Raw genomic sequence first — 19,303 nt, 5'->3', positions numbered from 1 at the left:
CTCTTAAATGCTTTTCGTAAGCAGACCCCACTCGGATATCTTGAGTATTTTTGAAATATGTTTGTGTCAGCGAGGAGGGATGATAAGTGCGACGCTCGCTGGTGCTTCTGGCGCGATGTCGCCTCTAAGCGCAACAGTATTCTCTTCGTGCGTAGGACCACGACGAGATATTTGAGCAGTGAACATGACGTCATATGGCGGGAAAATAACGATAAAAGTGTAATACAAGGATCTGTACCGGGTGTTCCATGTCCAATGGTTCCGAAAACATGCGTTTTTAGCCTGTTTTACTCTTATAAATAATTATAGTTAAAAAAACGAAATCTGGAAACAGGACTTACTTATCCGCCCTTTGCGTATTTTTTCGTTAACAGAAACCAATATTGTTCACATTTACAATCACTTGTGTGACCTTAAACAGGTCAAAAACAATGTATAGCAAATAGGCGATTGGATTTTTTTTTTTGACAAGGCCATGGACAGAATTTTAATAATTCCATGTCGAAAATCAGGTCAAAAGCCGAGGTTTAGTATATTTTTATTCCCGCGAATTTCCACTTATCGCAGCAGTTTCTTTGTATAACTTTTAAAATGTCGGTCTGCAAATCGGATTATTCTATAGTCGACTTAGCTGCGGAATTCTAGCGGCGGATTCGTGTCAGGAAACGTAGTTGTGAAAACAGCGAATATTTATCACGCTCGGCGCATTATTTTAAATAATTCTACGATAAAAGTTCGTGTAAAGATTTTTTTACGTGACAACGTCTAATAAATCGATGAACACCGGCTGCACGCACGAAAAAGTGTCCCGTTACGCACATTGTTCCGTTACGCTGTGTCCCGTTACGCTCATTGTACGCTTGCGCCGCACCGACAGAAGTGAAAACTTAAAACTTTGTTTATAAATGTGTAATATGAAATAATTTCTACGTCAAATGTACGTAAGCAAATGAATCTGATTACTAATATAATTTCAAGTATTTATTCTTTTATTATTAAAAAAAAGTAGCATCTGTCGGCGAGTGCAGTAATAATAGGTTATGTTACAATTGACTAAAATATTATGGTGATAGATATTTGATTACAATTTATTTATATGAAAACTTGTTCATAATTATATTTAAACTTTATAGCTAAACGCCAGTTTTTAAAATTAATTACAAGTCATCTACACGTGAACTGTTTCGTCGACTGTTTATAAAGTGAAGTGAAAAGTTAATGTGGTTTTCATTGCTTATTACAACAACAATTTCGGCAATAAAGGTTCATTATTCTTGCAATTTAAAAATCTGATTACTAGTATAATTTCAAGTAATTATTCTTTTATTATTAAAATAAAAATGAGTAAATATTATTCATAAAAGTATGCAATCATTTCATCAATGTTTTGTTATGACGTTGTCACGTTAAACTATCGTCCGTAAACCGACTTTACAGACAACCAAATTTTTTTTTTATCATAGTTCTATTTGCCAACATGGGAACACGCGAATGTGCCCGTTACCGTGGTTCGATGTTGCGCATCTCTGGTGAGTGCTGTAAGACTCGCTCATGTACAGCCATGTGTGGCCTGGCGGAACTCATCCACGTCCATCGGGGTCTCACGTCGCCCCGGGAGGCCTCACGTCGCCCCGGGAGGCGTCGCGACGCCCGGGGAAGACAGACGTCCCACGCGCCGTCCGTGCAGGCGCCGACCTGTCTCTCCCTCCCCTCTCCCTGCTGCACGGCCAATCGAACGCTAAGTGCCCCGTACAAGGACACCAGCTCAGCTGATCAGGCCAACCGCCCGGGCGTCTCGGAACACAACTTCCCAAGGAAGAAAAAAAAAATATCCAGTCATGGGAACTGTCAACAGAAGTGAAAACTTAAAACTTTGTTTTTAAATGTGTAATACATCATTTCTACGTTAAATGTAAGTAAGAAAATGATTTTGGTATTATATCAGTACGATGTCAGCATGATATCATTTATCCTTACATCATTTTTTAGTCACAACAGACGTCAGTGGTATGTAAAAATTACGTAAAAATTCATTACCTACATGTGACTTACCAGTGATGTAAGACCTAGGTAATGTATTCACGTGGTCAAATTAACTTCACTTACTGCTACTACAGCCATGTCGGTGATGCGAACTCACAAGATTTTACCCATCCAAAAAAAAAAAAAAAAAAAAAAAAAGAATCCAACACGCACATGATACAATGTATCAGTGTGTATATGCGTATACATGTACGTCGCCAGTCTGGCGCAACAGGTCACTAGCATGTCGGTGACGCGGACCCATATGTTTTGCTCCTAGCAAAAATCGCTCAACGCGGCTAAAGAAGTTTTCACTTAAAAAAAAAAAAAAACTACTGCTCCAGCTTGCACGTGTCCATACTTTGGTGATGAGAGGTGCTGCTACTTCCAGGACAGTGCCCCTCGGTCTTCTTTCTCAGCACGAACCCTCGTCACTGATTGGTTAAATACTGTGGCGCATGTTTGTAGGCGACGGCAGGATCTAGGTCAAGGAAATTCGTAATTCTCACCCGCGATCTACTTGCGTGTATACAGTCTACTGTATCTGCGAACCGCGGGAGAGGAGGTTGTAGGCCTAACATGTCGAGACCCTGACTTGCAGGGGTGAGAGAAACTTCTGATGGTCCATCCGAGTGCCTGCGTTGGAGATTTGTTCCCTACCTGGCCACTGCCCCGACTGTCCGGGTCTATCAGGACCGCACCTGGGAGGAACACAAGACAACGCTACGAAGTTCTGCCCCGCAGCTGGCCTGGGAATCTTTGCGCGGGAAACGCACGGCAGACGCGCGGGCAAAGCAGACTTGAAGCACACACAGCTACTCTGTCTGCTGAGCCTATGATGTACATTCTGGATTGCACAGACCCGAACAAGCCCGAATATCTACCTTCGGCCAACTTCGTCAGTTTTTTTTTGTTTATTACTTTACAAAATTGTGGATGGTTGGTTATGTTAGGTTAGTATAGCTACATTAAAAATACTGTCAAATCATTTTAATGCCGAGGTTGGCCGAAGGTAGATATTCGGGCTTGTTCGGGTCTGTTGCAATATAGAATGTACATCATAGGCTTCGCCTGTGGGACGTGGCTATGTGCGTCTCCTAGTGCCAGTGACGCAGAGTTCCCCGACACCTGCCATAGTGGAGGTGGTGGGGGTAACACGGGCGCCAGTGATAAGCCGGTAGCACACGCGGCGACCCCCCCCCCCCCCCCACCACGCGGACACCCGACAGAGAGTGACGTGGCTGTCGCCAACTCGAGCACACAAATTAATAATACAAATACACTCATCCCACACTGACACTGTTGAGGGGGTGCCTCCCATTTCAGGTCAAGATTTTATATTTATTTTAACCACTGATCAAGTTGTAACACTTTTTCAAATGTTTAACTTTCACGAAATTTATATATATATATATATATATATATATATATACAGCGCATACTTTTTGCATAATTAGCTGCCAAAGTTACATTTTTAAAGTTTTACAAAAAAGGAAAATTTATTTTTTTGCAGAACTGAAACTTATTTAGGTTTAACTGTAATGCCACTGGCTACTTCATGATATGGTTTGCATTTCTATCACAAAAACTTATTTCATGTTTCTTGGCTGTCAAATCGTAACAAATTTGAGAATTTTGAAATACCAGGTAAAATTGATTAATATTTTCTTATCTTATCGACGGTAAAAAAAAATCACAAATACCAGTATAGTGTCTTGACAGTAATTGTTCCATGTAACATATCCAACTGTATTATAACTTATTTTCAAGGTCACAATAAAACCTTGCCCACTTAGTTGGGGTGCTAGTTTATGATGGTGAAGGCCCAGGTAAAGCACGGTTGTAAGTTTCAGTATAGTTCTTGTGACGTTAACTCGTATAAGCCGCTTTCGATTAGTCAAACTGCAGCAATCTAAAGCTTAAACAAAACTACTTTAACTAACACAATCATGAGCAAGGTTGCATATAAAATATAATTTAGGTTGCCCGGTCTGATCCCCCTAATTCATATGAGACTTCGCAATGCCAAAATTAGCAAGTATTCCTGGTGAGAACGGGGAGGGAGTGGAATAGAATTGAGGGAAAGATACTGGATGTGTGAAGAGGAAAGGACTTGAAGCTTCACAAAAGGGGGGGGGGGGGGGGGGGGGGGGAACTCCTTGTCACCAGGCGGAAATCCAATCGCTAGTGTAACAATCAATCAAATCAAAATATTTTAATAAAAAACGCTTCCAATAAACACACCCACAGTACGAATTAGAACTTGGATTTTCAAAGATTAATACTATAGCCAGCGCCAAGATAGGAGTATCTACCGATAAGAATAGGTATTTGTCGGTAACTGAAATTTTTCTTTACTACGTAAAGCCCATTAATATTTTATTTATTCATACACGAACAAAATTCAGCACTAGGCCGGTTAACATTTTTTTTTTCATCTTTTTACATTTTACAAAAATAAAAATATCAGGTTAACACTAAATATTAAACCACGCTATAAGAAACAACTAAAGAAACTTAATAACTACAACATAATAAAAAAAAGTAATGCTAGCACTTTCAAAAATCAAAATAAATCTTTCGTAAAAAAACCTACTTAAGAGTTTATTTCTATACAGTGTACCGCATCTTATGAACTGCCTTTGGTAATATTGACTGGGTGGTGTCACACACTGTGGCAGGGTTCCAGCTGACCGTTTCCTGTGAAGCAGTGTGCGATAACGTTTTGAAAACAGCGTTGGACGAGGTAGTCTGGTATGTATGTCATTCCAAAGATGGCTTGCCAAGTAACTAAATTATCTTTTTAAAAAGGTGTTAAGATGCTTAGGTATCTATGTCTGGTATTGTATCCATGTTTTACCAACTGTTCAGAAAGCTTAGAATACAAGTAATTTGATTACGCTTTAAAATGTATATTTTTGAATTGGGTTACAAAGTGAAACTGCCATCTGTGATTTTGTTCTTAAATTACTTATAAATATTTTGTTGGACTAATTTGATTTGACTGAATAAAAATTTAATTGAAATTTATTACTATTACAAAAAATTATTAAATTTATGGCTTCAAAGAATATTTCCAGCTTCAAATCCTAGTAGACAAATCCTCTCGTATAATCAACTGGAACTTAAAAAAAAAATGTTTACAACAGCCTTAATCTTATCCACTGCAAATGCTGTATGGTAAATGTAAAATGTACATTCTATAAACATTTATCTCACCCTCACCCTCCCACATACAACTTACGATTTGGTGTTAACCAAGGAAGCAAAATATCAAAATTTACAATGCTCTCAACCAAAATACCATGTTAACGTCATAAAATTAAGTGACAAGCATTTACAGTTAAGAACACTGCAGAAAGTAAATTTAACTGAATTTAAAATCACGTAAAGTTTATTTACCTTTTTTGGCCCATCTTGAATGATCATGTCATACTCGATTCCTTCCACAGACATGGTTGACTAGCACGAAAATTATTTTAATAGGAACAATAGTTGCCGACAACAGGTCTTTACCGCGCGCGGATAGCCAAACTACTTGTGTTGCTGACTGTTGAGGACAGCCTACCACCAGTACCGCACTTCGAATAACAGAGAAACGAATTGTTGTACTCGTGGCGGGAATTGTTACGTCATCGATACGCTATCTTGCGGGAGAAACGTGAACTACGAATTTACAAATCCAAGAACAAGCGTTACAAATCTGTTTAATAACCACTTTTAAACTAAAATTAAATTAAATTACAAGCTTTCTATTGTATTACAAAACAAATTATTGAGTTTGAAGAGAAAAAAATCAATATTCCTCTTTCGGTGCCGATATTGGTACACAGCAATGTTGGTTGGCAATATTGCTTCTACTTTGTTTTGATACTTTTGATTTGCGTATGCAATGGATCTCGATACAGAAAGTACAACCACGTCGATTGATGACAAAACAGAAGATTTTGGAGAAAATCCTACGCGTGACACTTTGGCGGAGGGTTTGATGTGTTTATTGAAACCCACTATTGATCAGCTGGATGACAGAGTTCGGGCTGTAAGGTGAAGTAATACTTATTTCTGAAGCGTATCATGTGTTTACGAAAAAATAACCTCTCCGCAGGGCATTGTCAGACCAATATGGTTTATAAACATATAAAAGAATTATGTATAAAAGGAAATCCGCGGTTTACCAGTAATAATTTGTATATAAACAATTAAAACTGATTTAAGCTTTTGCATATTTTTTTTTACTAAGATTTCCCCCCCCCCCCCCCCCCACATGTTTTATCATGTCTTTCAGTTAAAGTTACCTCTAAGTCTGTAAATTTGTAAAATGTTTTCTTTGTATACCCTTTATTTGGCACGTCTAATATCAAAGAAAATAATTAAGAATCAACTAAATAAAAACTCAACAAGCTACATTTGAACCACATAAATTAAAGTCTTTTATGAATTTTTTCATAGAATTATGTTATTCAAATCATACTTACATTTCAGTATTAAAAATAAATAAAATATTTATTATTAATACCAGTACATCTGTACTAAAGTGATGTTTAGCATTTGAAGCTATAAAACAGCTTTTAAGTAATATTTAATTTATTTTTTAAATATTTATACTTAAGCTTAAAACTATACAAAGAAAAGTATTCTTACTGTAGTGAATCATTCAAAGAAAACATTACGTATCTAAATTTTAAGACGCTTACTGGATTACGTTAACCTAAAATCAGCTGTCAATTAGGCTGACTTTGAAATATCAGTTTCGAAAGTTCATTGTTTTAGGAACACAGGGTGTAGCATCACAAAGCAAAGATCCTGTTATCTGCTTTGCAGGTTCATTTATTTGTACTAAACAAACTTAGCACTAGTGGTTGTGTTTATTAAAAATGACATTGAGTATAATGAACATGTGAAATAATGTTGGATAACTGTTACTTCAACATAGCAATTACATTTATTCATGTTAATTTTAATTACATTGTATAAGTTACTTTCCTGAATGGAATTTTTTACAAATAATACTTTTAGCAATAATGCAAATGAGGTTGAGTTAGGTCAAAACAAGGAAACAATCAAGTTTTATAATGTGTTTTGCTATTTTGTACCACCAGAAAGTTTAATAGACTTAATGTTTAAAATATGGTACACGTATTAAATTATGAGTGCGAATACATCAATTCTCAAAAAAAAATTGTTATATGTTATTCGTACAGGATAAGCCAAGTGGAACTGAAACAGCAGATCGATGGTTTGTCCGAGGAACTGAAGAAGATATCGGACAGCCAGGCGTGTCCGCTCGAGTTCGACGCATACGTGCGCAAGCTCATGAACGCCAAGCTGAAAGTGACGGTGGTTAGCAACATTCTGCAGACAGCACAGGTGAAAGTCAAAAGCACTGAAAAATTTTTAGTTCATGTCTAGCACTTATTTGCAAGGACTGGAAAAAAAACTTGTGTATTTCGAAACATTCCCCCCTGGGTGGCCTATCATTTGTTACTTCTTTAGTTTTTAAGGTTACTAGTTGTCAAAGAGTCACCTAATCAACAGACCATTAGCACTAGTAGTACATAGGTAAGTGTTAGATTATAGACTGTATCAAGTTAGATCCTCAAAAATTTTCCCATTCCTAATAAATATTAATTTTTAATTATGTTGACGTTATCAAAATCCACACTGCTGACTTACTCCATACTTATTACTACATCTGCTACAATCTATTTTGCATTCATCATTTTTTCTACTCCCTTACAATTTGTCCAACTAATGAAACTTCTTTTTTTTGAACCAGCAGCAAATTGTTGTCAAACCACAATTAATTTGAATGCGGTACTATTGACAACTTGCATTGGGGTTTAATCCATAATTTGAACTCCTGGGCATTAGTATCTTAAGCTTCAGCGGAGCTCACGTGAATTTTTGCTTTATTATAAATATTCCCAAATGCTACAAGGGGCAATTCTATTATATTGTTGTAATTCAAGCAATTATTTTATTAATTTGCTAGCAGCACAGAAGTGAAATTAGTATCCCTACAAACATGATTATGAACACTAATTTGTACACTTGAATGTACAAAAAACATAACCATATGAAAATGTAGAATGTAACACTGCACCGTTGAAATTTTTCAAATAGGTATTTTATGCTTGTGGTATGCACAATAAGTTGTTCTCTATAGTGCATTGTGCCCCAAATATAATTATGTTTTGACGAATTCCTTTCCCAGTTTTCCTGTATTGTTTGTGAATTAATACTAACTGATTTAAATGGATATTTTTTGAAGGGGGAAAATTTTAAGTGAAAACTTCTATAGGAATATGGGTAAATTCGTATAAGTCGTCATTGACATGGTCACGCGACGTGTTAACGATAACACTATGTCTGTTCCTATTAGTGTTCAAATTGTGTTTTTATTCAATACTTATTTTAAATCATAAGTATACGATTACTGTGCAGTAAAAAGTGAGTATAAAATATATTAATATTCTCATATAGCTACTTTGATATAGTTTGAATATTATCTTTAAAAGATTTGTGCAATGGGAGTGCATGACTTGATGTAAGTTTTTGGACATATGCCATTGCTAAGAACTTTTTCTGTTGAAGAAAAACTAAAAAAATAAAAATAAATAAATAAAAATACCCAAAAAATAAAAACACAAAATTAAGCAAAAAATTGCTGTTGTCAACAAGGATATAAACTCCACAAAAGATTCCGTAACAGGAATATGGTCAACAAACAAAGAAAAACAAAGAAAAATGTACTAAGAGAACGAAAAGACCCCACAAATGATGACACAGAAATATTGAACCCAAAAAAATTCAGCATAACGGTTGAAACGAAACAAAAACACGACAAAACGAAAAGACGAAACAACCACAATAATTTTCCAAAACAGAATAAAACAATAAAAAAAAACCACAAATGATGACAACACAAATATATTGAAATCAAAATAATTCAGCACAACAGTTGAAACAAGACAAAAACACGACAAAACGAAAAGACTAAACGAACACAACCTGTGTTCCCGTACCAGGTGTGTCTCTGCCTGAGGACGGGAGCAGATAGCAGTTCCCGAAACGTTGCTTGTTTCTGTTTTGATAAAACTATTGTGTTCGTTTCGTCTTTTTGTTTTGTCGTGTTTTTGTCTTGTTTCAACTTTTTGCTGAATTATTTTGGGTTCAATATTTTTGTGTTATCATTTGTGGGGGTTTTTTATCGTTTTATTCTGTTTTGGAAAAATTTGTGGTTGTTTCGTCTTTTCGTTTTGTCGTGTTTTTGTTTCGTTTCAACCGTTGTGCTGAATTTTTTTGGGTTCAATATTTTTAAGTCATAATTTGTGGGGATTTTTCGTTCTCTTAGTACATTTTTCTTTGTTTGTTAACCATATCCCTGTTACGGAATATTTTGAGGTGTTTATATCCTTGTTGACAACAGCAAATTTTTTGATTAATTTTGTGTATTTTTATTTATTTATTTATTTTAATTTTTTTAGTTTTTCTTCAACAGAAAAAGTTCTTAGCAATGGCGTATGTCTAAAAACTTACATCAAGTCATAGTTTGAATAATGAAGAAAACTGAGTCTTTGTAGCAATATAACCTAAAAATTAAGATTATTAATTTTTTAATACATACAATTACTATGAAATGCATATTTTATAGTAATTTAGGTGTTATTTTACTGACGTGATAAAACAAATTTGTTGGGTGTTAATTTTTTTTTTTAAAAATTGCAAAAAAGTATCTGACTTTTATTAAAAAATAATTTCTTATGTTACACAATTTTAGTATTTCTTATTTCAAATTATATTTGTATTTACATAAATTTATTATTAATATTGATAACAGTTACTTTGATTTACAAGTTTTAATTTAAGATCAAAAAATTAATTCGGATATCCAAAAATAACAAATGTTTGTTAAAGTTTTAAGTTTTCACGCTTCTTTCAACAGTCCTCATGACTGCTTTGAAATTTTTTTTTTTTTTACAAAGTACTTTGCTTTACGAATGTGTGTGTGCGCGTGGTTCCAGTGTGGACACAGCGTGTGTTCCTGTTGGCAGGAGCGCCTGAACAAGGTCCACGCCAACATCCTGAAGGAGGCCGCGAAGCGCAAGACCCTGCTGGAGCCCTCGGCCAGGGCCGCGCCTCTGGAGGCGTCCCAGCCGTCCATACAGTGACCAGTCGTTAACCTTACTTGTGGCGTACATATTTCCTTGGTATTTTTTTTTTTGTTTTAGTTTATAAAAAATATTGTAAAGATCAAGTGCGTTGGATTTTTTTTTTTTATTACTGATTTTGTAATTGCAATTCAGGGGAAGATTTTTTGGTTGACGTGCTTTGCGGCCAAATATCTGATCCCAAATGTCTGATCGCAGAACTGGTTATATTCTCAGTCGTTAACGTTACTTGTGGTGTAAATATTTCGTTTTTTTACTGATTTTGTATTGCGATTCGTGGGAATATCTCTCGGTGGACGTGCTGGATAGCAGAACTGGTGACACTCGGGGGGGGGGGGGCCGATGGAGACGCCGGCGTACTCGCACCTCAGCTCTGAGGACTTCCGGCGGGTGTACGAGCCCGCGGAGGACACCTTCCTGCTGCTGGACGCCCTGGAGGGCGAGGCGGAGTCCCTGGCAAGCCGCCGGCCGGCGCTGTGCCTGGAGGTGGGCAGCGGGGCGGGCCTGCTCTCCGCGGCGCTGGCGCGGCTCCTGGGCGCCGGCTGCGCCTGCCTCGCCGTGGAAGCGGCGGCGGCCGCCTGCCGGGCCACGGCGGCGACGGCCCGGGCCAACGCCTGCCGCGTCGAGGTGGTGCGAGGCGACCTGGCCTCCGCGCTGGCCGGCGACGGGCGCGTCGACGTGCTGGTGTGCAACCCCCCCTACGTGCCCACGGAGGAGTCCCCCGGCGCCGACCCCGACCGGCTGAGCCGCGCCTGGGTGGGAGGCGCATGCGGCCGACAGGTGACGCCCCGCCCCCTCCCTCTCCCTCTGGGGTTAACAGTATAGGTGTGTTGTAACGATTTTAAGTTTAATCGTTGCTGCCAGGGCCGGCGCGTCCATGTAGGCGAACTAGGTAACCGCCTGGGGCGGCGCAGCTTGATACATAACAGCTGACACAACATGTTTAACGATTATTGAAACTAGATGAAAATGGATTTTTGTAACAGTTTGGAATGTTTATATTGATATAAGTAATTATTTAAAGTCCAGGGTGACCTGTTTATGATTTGTAATAAGTAAAAAAGTAAAAAAAAAAAAAAAAAAACACAAGCCTGCTTACATTTGATTGTTGACAAAATCTTAGGCTTACGTGAAGTATTCTGAGGCAAGGAAAAAAATTTTTTAGTGTGTCCAACGAGGGGGGGAAGCATTAAGGTTTTTCGCCTAGGGCGCCAATTTACCTTGCACCGGCCCTGGTTGCTGCTAATACAACTGCTGATGTGAATTCATTGATTCCTGCACCTTACACCTCATTATTCTGAATACAGAGAACTTTATCATGCGAAAAAACAAACAATCTCCAACATTGTTTTTTAGTTTTATGGATCTGATTCTATGCATTATAAAAGGAATTGGCAATCCAAAAAAAAAAAATATTTAAGGTTTTTAAATCATTGTGGTGTACTTCCTTGGGTCTTTGGTGGGGTTTTTTTTCTTCTCGCCGAGATTTTACAGCCACGTGGGTAAAGTGAGGGTTTGTTGTTAAACATTTGTTTTTGCGGTTATTGCTTCGACAGACGCGATAATGTACCATTGATTTGCAAGCCTTTAACGTACTGATTAATTTCATATAAATTTTGAGGGGCAGTGGTGTATGTTTTCCCACAGAACTTCCTTGTTAGCAAAGTAAAGTCCATTACATAATACTTATTGTATCGTGTTCAAGAGTCCTCAAGTGTGATAACGTGGCAATATCCTCTCGAGTTCCATCAAATTTATGCCCTTAAAACGCTATAATAATTTGGTTTTATCAGGAAATGTTAAATTCCTTCTGCAAATTTTGTATGCACGTAGCAGCATTTGGCCCAATATCATATAAGTTGGTTTTTTGCAAATTAGTTGTATCACAGTCTTCGTCAAACTTTACATTTGCTTTTATCTGAACTAGATATTTCTAAAAGGTACAGGAGAAAAGTTGAGTAGTTGTAACCACAAATGGTAGTTTACTCCAATGATACAACTCGCAACCAATACCATAAAATAGAATTTTCTTCTAGGGCAGCCTTTAAGGTTCACTATTCATAAATGTTGGTGGCAGTTCAGCGGACCTATTAGCGGCAAGGACTAACTGGAAGGTCTACCCTCATGCTTTCACAGAGTACATTCTTGTCTTTGTTGCTGGTCTCGCTCTTATATAAGTATTGAAATCTTCATGTGATAGCTCGGTTTCATTGCGACAGCACAAAAGCATTGTGTCATTTCATATTGTATGCTTGCTTCTTTCTATAGTGCGCTCTGAAAACTTACAAAAAATAAACCCTTCTGCCTTTCTCTTTTGTAATTTAAACACTTACGTGAAAACAAACCTACAACACTGTGTACTTTTTATAATACAATAATGGGCTAACCCAAACTTTTTTTAATTTAGCTGCAAGAATTCTAAAGACCTGCAGTGAATTAATTCTAAGTTTAGTATGTTCTGTCTGTTATATTTCCTATTTAAGAAGAAAATAGTTGTCTGACAAAAATGACTGCGGTTGCTGCACAAATTTGAAACAGGATAGATTTCAGTTGCCACTAGGAAAGTGTACTAATGTCTTCAACATAAAACAAGGATCATTAAAAGCAAGAGAAATAGATTCTTCCTACAATTTTTTAATTAGTTGATTGCCAATTGGTACTAAAAGTCTGCATCTTGCATTACTCCTACTATCTTGCGCACAATGGCTATGTAAACAGAAATATATGTTCACATTGTTTTCTTTCTTAAATTCACTACAACAAAAAAACACTTTTATTAATAGTTCTTTATTGTATAAAACATTTTTAGTATGCTATAATATAAATCTTATTTTCTTCCCTCAGTAGACACGTTTGATGGCTCTGCACAAAAAACAGAATTACTAACCAAAAGATTTCAATTTAGATCATTTGTTAATTATTCCCCAATTTTATTTTTAATAGCCTCAAGCTTATTTTTATAAATGTATTTTTTCCTTCAGTACTTTAGCCACCACAGGCAGTAAATGTCTGCCCAGTGCTGTTGGCGGGACAGTGGTAATGTATCCTAGAAATAATTTCCCACAAATTTCAGTAATGTTTATTATGTCACTGTATTAGCAATTTACTAATTTAATGAGAAGAAATATTTTTTTTATTAGGTATAGCATCAATCAGGCTACTGCTGCCCAGTAGTAAAATCCTTTAAATCACTCATTCGTACAAATCTGCTTATCCTGCGGCTTTGAATATATATACTGTATAGAAGTCGCGAGTGGATAGCATTTACTCTACGTTTTTCAGAAGCGTATGATGAGCAGCTTGGGAACTTCACCGCTGCAGTGCGCTGCCGTCACGCCCTGTATCGTCTTGGTTATTTACACGTTAGAGCGCAGCGCTGTCGCCTGCTGTCATACCCCGCACCCCCCCACCCATCATTTACTGCAGCTCGAGGTAGTTCAACGGGAGGGGGAAGGGGTGTTTGAAGAGTTCGACACTTGTCCGCTAGGGACCACCACAAGTCGATGCCCTAGAGATGGTGGCGATTGCGGCGGTGAATTAACCAACTACCTCAAAACCGTATTAGAAATTTTAACCTGGGCTGGCGACTTCTATACAGTATATATATTCAAAGCCTGCGGTGAGAAATCAACCAACAAACTTCAGCTCTGTAGGTTCACAAAAAAATTAGTGGTTTTTTTCCCTTCTTTTTTTCCTGATAGTGAAAGTAAAATAGAACACTTGAGTGTCTCAATAATGTTTTTATTTAACAAATTTCTACAATCACTTGCAAAACTTGCGGTAGTATAGGAAAATGATTTATTTAAAATAATTGTGGGTAATAAGTCAGAAAAATGTATGGAAATTAAAGGTGTTGGTGCCAATTATAGAAAAGAAAAGAAATTTATGACAGCAACAAGCAAAGTAAATACTTTTTTTTATATAAAATGCAACTAAATAATTGTTCATCTCCAACTTCAAAAGTATATACCACCCGTGGGAAGCACTTTAGCGTTCATTCAAAATTTTAAATCTACAAAAGTTCTATTACTTTGAATTTTTTTACATCGTTACATTCAAATACATGTGTGTTTTTATATACCTGTCACACCTGTGACAGGTAAACAGATCAGTAAAAAATATATGTATAAATGAATGAGTGTTCATCTTTTTTGTAAACATGTAGATAGGAAGATAAACACAGAGATAGATATATAGAGGGAGATATACCGATAGAGAGGTAAGAGTAAGGGATATATAGATATATGTAGAGAATTATAAATAGGGAGATAGTTTGAAATACAGATAAAACACAGATACATAGAGATTGATAAATTTTTATATATTCAGAGAAATACATATAGTCATATAGTCATATAGTGAGATTTATAGAGGGCCATAAAGAGAGAGGTATCTTTGTATGTGTGTACATACTTAAAAAAAATTACAAAAATATTGTAATAGGCATGTAACGCATGCATGCATGCATTAGCTAGTTGGTCATACATGTTTTCAACTTATTTTTTTCATGATAAACTTCCAGTTGAAAATTATTGGATACATTCTGACTCATTCTTTACATAAATTGTTCTTGTAGAATAAAGACAAGCATACACATAAAAACATAATGCAATAACTATAACATTTATGTGTAGTCTGTTAATTACCATTTGTGTATTCTGATGTATTCACTGTATTATGGTTATAGTCTTAAAAACCCCTTTCTAATGTACTATATTATTCACGTGGTGGTTTGTTTCAGGTGATGGATCGCTTGTTTCCGGATGTCCCACGCCTTCTGTCGAAGCAAGGAGTATTTTATCTACTAGTGATCATGGAGAACAAGCCACTCGAGATCCAGGAGCTGATGGCAGGTTACGGTTTCCAGATGACCGTTCTGAAAGACAGGAAGATCAGAGGGGAACATCTCGTTGTGTTGAAGTTCACGAGAGAGAGTGAAGTGTGAGATGAATTCATGCTTTACTTTAATATGTTATACATTTTTTTGTCGTTATATTTTGTATCTGAATAAAACTGCGAGCTTCATTCTCTGTAAATAAAGTCATGTTGAAGTATTTAATGTTTTGCTTTAACATTTTAGGATAATTATTTCCAGCTGAATTCTGGATCTGCCTGGAACGCAAGCTTTTTTTTTTAGCATCTGCCCACACCCCTTTTCTCTTTTGGAGTTTTCTGCCTTTGCTTTTCCTATCAGTCATACTCTTGGTTCATCTTTCCTCCTCCTCTTCCACTTTTAATGTCAACTCATATCCGAGGGTCTGTTCACTAACCTTTCAAAAAAGACCTTATCTCGAAGTAAGGACACTAGCCGTTTCGGAGCAAAACTCTGTGTTGTTTGTTCACCTTCCCGTGCATCTTAGCCACCTTAACTTCTGGCGGGGTCACAGGTGGGGGTTAAATCGCTACAGACCTTATTTTTAAATTATGAACTATTGAAATATAATGTACGACAAAGGTCAAATAAGACATGAAACACAAATCAAACCAATGTTATTGAAACATTCTTCAGGATTTTATTATTGTTCAAATAGACTGAATATGTATAGATGTGTAAAATAAAAATATTTATTATTGTAATTATTTGATATAAAAAAAATTTTTTTTGCACAACTATGTTACATTATATCTTACAACAATTTTTGCTGAAATGTTTATGGCATATGCTTTAAATGATAATTTTAATAAAAAGTAATTTTTTTAAGTTTATTTTCATTCAATGTTTGACAAATGTGGGTTGTTACACTCTTTTTGTATAAACAAATTACTAGCAATTAAATGTAAAATCTAATGCTTTGCAATTTTTTTTAAAGTCTTCAGGAAAATAAATATTTACTCTCCTAACCTATAGTGACTTACATTTGAAAATGTTGTTTTATTAGCTGACTTTAGTATTTTGAAACAATACTAGCTTTTATTGAGCTCAGAAAAAGCTATAACGAATTTTAAAAAAAATGGAAATGTAGACGGATAATGAAGAAAGAAATGTTTTTAAAGCTTTTGCTGTTTTTATTCAAAAGTTATATTTCAAGGCCGTAATGCCATGTTTCTAGATATTCTCACCTTAACTTCATGGAGTAAAGTGTTATAAAATACCATGTTACGGATAGTGTTGTTCAGATAACTTGAACGATAAGGCTAGTGATGTCGTGTGGCAAAAGTTCGTGAACAAGCTACCATATGTATTTTGCTTTCTTTTCATATTTATTAGTAAAAATGAGAGTCATAGTATTGGATGATATACGTAAACAAGTATTACATGAACTGCAATTACTCCAAAAATATTACCTTACATAAATAAAAATTTTCTTTTTATAAATCAAAATTATTTTTCAGATAAATAGCACTACTTTTTTTTTACTCAAAAATTCTTCAACAAATAACCAATATTTATTGGAATAAAAAACTAACGTTTAGTAATTGCAAAAATATTTATTAGTAATATCTTTGATAAAACATTTTTTTATACAAATATGTTTATTTTAACAGCTTTCATGTAACCTTATTTCATTCAAACCTCTTGCAATATTTTAAACATACCATGTGGGCTCTAAATAATATTATTAATTGGTGATAAAAAAAAAGTATTCCAGATTCTACTTAGTATGTGTAATTAAAATTCAGATCAAAATTATTTAAAACAAGAAAAATTCATCTCCTGAGAGTTGAACAGAATTTTTAAGTTGTAACTCAAAAAATCTGAGGTTATTTGTAAGTGCTTGAAAAAAGTAACTGATAGAATTTAGTGTGTTGAATAAATAACTGATAAAAGTTACTCAATTCTCAGGTATATAAATGATTGACCACATTACATTGGTAAAAAAAAAAAAAATTGCTATACATTTTAACGTGCAACTTTTTAAGACGAAATTACGATGAGGAGAGTGTATCGACAAGCAATGTGATGCACTTCGGAAGAGTTGTTTGACAAGAGTCAGGGCACAAATGATTGTGACAGCTCCTTCCCTCCCCATTACTTAATGGACAACTTTTCAAACCCCACAAAAAATAAAAAATCCTAAGACTTAGATTTTAAAAGTTACTGTGGCCATAATGAACATGTGATCTATGTCACATTACATACTTGTAAGTAGGAATGGGCCAATAAAATCCTCAAATACCATTGACTTTAGTATTCAAAGAATTCTATGTTAGAGGGAAAAAAAAAAAAATTCTAACAAAAATGTTACATGAAAAAAGTAAATTAAATTAACACTGATAACCTATGAAGTTAAGTAGGTAAATTTTTTTCTTCGTACCAATTCTGTTACCATCCCCCAAGATATTGTTCCTTTTAACATGTAATTCTATAAATAAAATTACCTACAATATCTATTTGTTCTGGAAACAGTTTGTGGAACAACTATTTACCGGGTTTAAGGTTTCAACACCATAGTTAATATTTTTCATTTCTTGTAAATTATTTTATTTGAGACCTGTGAGAGACAGATTGGGATTCGAGAGGTATATTCCGAGAACTTTTGGGATTAGAATTGAGAAAATAGGGATTTTACCCGTCACTACTTGTAAGGTGTGCTATGAATATTATCAGGGTAAACCCAAGCATTCAAAAAATCTGGAAACTCGACCGAGGCCCAGAGATTGTGCCCCACTCTCTTGAAGGTCGTGAGGTCTGCTTGCACCACGCTTGGGCCCAACTGCATCAGGACCAATCGGTACTGAGTAAATCTCGTGAACTTTTTGCGTGGTTAAGAAGTGAGTTTGCTTGAAAATAACTTTTTAAAATGAAATCTCGAGCCTAAAACTCACTTTTTAACTTTATCCAAAAAAAAAAAGTTAAAAGTTAGTTTGTTAGAGAACTTAAGAGTTAAGTCATACATTCTGCTAAAATTCAACTATTTATCTTTCAACTTGTTAAGTTAGTACCAGTGTCTGGGTATGTTTAATTGTGCGGCTTGACGATATGGCATTTGAACTCTGCTCCATTTTATCACCGTACTCAAGTTAGCTGTATCTGCTGGCTCCAGCCAAAAGCCTGAGTCCATCATTTAGCACAGCTCTTGGGGCAAAAACAGCCTTTAGTTATACCACGCAGACATGACATCTACCATCCCATTAAAACATTTTCACCCTCAGAAACAAGATCGTACCGTTAGAGATTGTAAAGCAATACCTAATATAAGGAAGATATGTCATCTAGGTGGCCTCCAAAGTGTGAGATTCTTGGTTATTATCCTGATCTAGTTTTTTTTAATTTAACGCATATAGGAAAGTCTCTAGATATTAGCTCTATCGGTACCATCTCCTTTTTGGACGTTATTTTAACTGGAACGTTATTTTAACAATGTCTATTTGGTATGTATGACGCGACAGGGCGGGCAGATAAGAGCTAACTTCAGTACACTAGTTTATCTTGTTGCACACGGTAAGGCAGAGTTTATAAACTACGAAAGAATCACGCAAATACATGAAACATAAAAAATGCAAGCTTCGCCCAAACGTCAACTTCTTGGGTTTCCGCCTTCTATAATTTTAGAGAAATATTCCGAAATCTAAGATGCAGTAGATATGTATAGAAGACAGTGATTTTATTTTTATTGCACGCGTAAGGTTTTCAACTTGTTTCTGTAAGCTAAGCTAAAACCAAATTGAGAATTTTACAATTTTTTCCATGATAAAAAATGAATCAAACAACTGCCGCTTTAACAATAAATCAATTTGCTTATACCCAACATCAATAAAGGAAATAATAAAAGTTATAAGACAATTTTAAGACACAAATTCTTTAATGATACCTAGTGTTCTATTATTACTTTCTGGTTTATTTTCATTACGTATGTTTATTTATTTATTTTATTTATTTCAAAATTCGTTCAACAGATTCTTAAAAGAATATAGAACATGTCAATAAAGTCAACAAAAATGAACACTACAAACAATCAAATTAATTAAATCATAATATCACATCAAATTAGTACTAATTAAAACAAAAATATTAAATACATCAATATACAAACAAATCATCATAAGTTATTCTAAACATTATTATAATATTCATTTAATGTATAAAATGAATTTTCTAATAAATAGTTTTTGAGTAGAATTTTAAATAGTCTTGGGTTGCAATGGGAGATTGCTTTTAGTTTATGAGG

At 35.5% G+C, this 19,303-nt stretch overlaps 3 protein-coding genes across 4 annotated transcripts in view; 2 read left to right on the top strand and 1 right to left on the bottom strand.

Annotated features, from left to right (window-relative positions):
* LOC134528569 (coactosin-like protein) overlaps positions 1–19,303 on the bottom strand; it is a 135,865-nt gene that overhangs the window by 96,492 nt on the left and 20,070 nt on the right. Inside the window, exon 1 of one of the 2 annotated variants that reach the window (XM_063362310.1) lies at positions 5,425–5,651. The exons of the other annotated variant lie outside the window; for it this stretch is intronic. Within the exon in view, the coding sequence (XP_063218380.1) occupies positions 5,425–5,478 (54 nt within the window). The 5' untranslated portion in view covers positions 5,479–5,651. Of the gene's footprint in view, positions 1–5,424; positions 5,652–19,303 lie in introns of those variants that run through there. 2 annotated transcript variants of the gene reach the window in all.
* On the top strand, positions 5,890–10,211 carry LOC134528571 (SNAPIN protein homolog). Its single transcript, XM_063362312.1, has 3 exons — positions 5,890–6,066; positions 7,224–7,389; positions 10,077–10,211. The coding sequence occupies exons 1-3, from the start codon at positions 5,915–5,917 to the stop codon at positions 10,191–10,193; spliced, it is 435 nt and encodes a 144-aa protein (XP_063218382.1). The 5' UTR covers positions 5,890–5,914; the 3' UTR covers positions 10,194–10,211.
* Positions 10,530–15,247, top strand: LOC134528568 (methyltransferase N6AMT1). The gene is made up of 2 exons (XM_063362307.1): positions 10,530–10,973; positions 14,935–15,247. Exons 1-2 carry the CDS (start codon positions 10,536–10,538, stop codon positions 15,136–15,138), a joined length of 642 nt encoding a protein of 213 aa, XP_063218377.1. The 5' UTR covers positions 10,530–10,535; the 3' UTR covers positions 15,139–15,247.

Source organism: Bacillus rossius, chromosome 1, assembly GCF_032445375.1.
Source record: "Bacillus rossius redtenbacheri isolate Brsri chromosome 1, Brsri_v3, whole genome shotgun sequence".
Lineage (NCBI taxonomy): Eukaryota > Metazoa > Arthropoda > Insecta > Phasmatodea > Bacillidae > Bacillus > Bacillus rossius.
The sequence above is the reverse complement of the archived record's forward strand: the minus strand, read 5'-3'. Positions and strand labels throughout refer to the sequence as shown.

Excerpts from the sequence above, each read along its gene's own strand:
- LOC134528571 (XM_063362312.1), top strand. The coding sequence starts at position 5,915 with ATGGATCTCGATACAGAAAGTACAACCACGTCGATTGATGACAAAACA. Across the intron at positions 6,067-7,223 it reads GACAGAGTTCGGGCTGTAAG|GATAAGCCAAGTGGAACTGA; the intron begins GTGAAGTAATAC and ends TTATTCGTACAG. Across the intron at positions 7,390-10,076 it reads ACATTCTGCAGACAGCACAG|GAGCGCCTGAACAAGGTCCA; the intron begins GTGAAAGTCAAA and ends TCCTGTTGGCAG.
- LOC134528568 (XM_063362307.1), top strand. The coding sequence starts at position 10,536 with ATGGAGACGCCGGCGTACTCGCACCTCAGCTCTGAGGACTTCCGGCGG. Across the intron at positions 10,974-14,934 it reads GAGGCGCATGCGGCCGACAG|GTGATGGATCGCTTGTTTCC; the intron begins GTGACGCCCCGC and ends GGTTTGTTTCAG.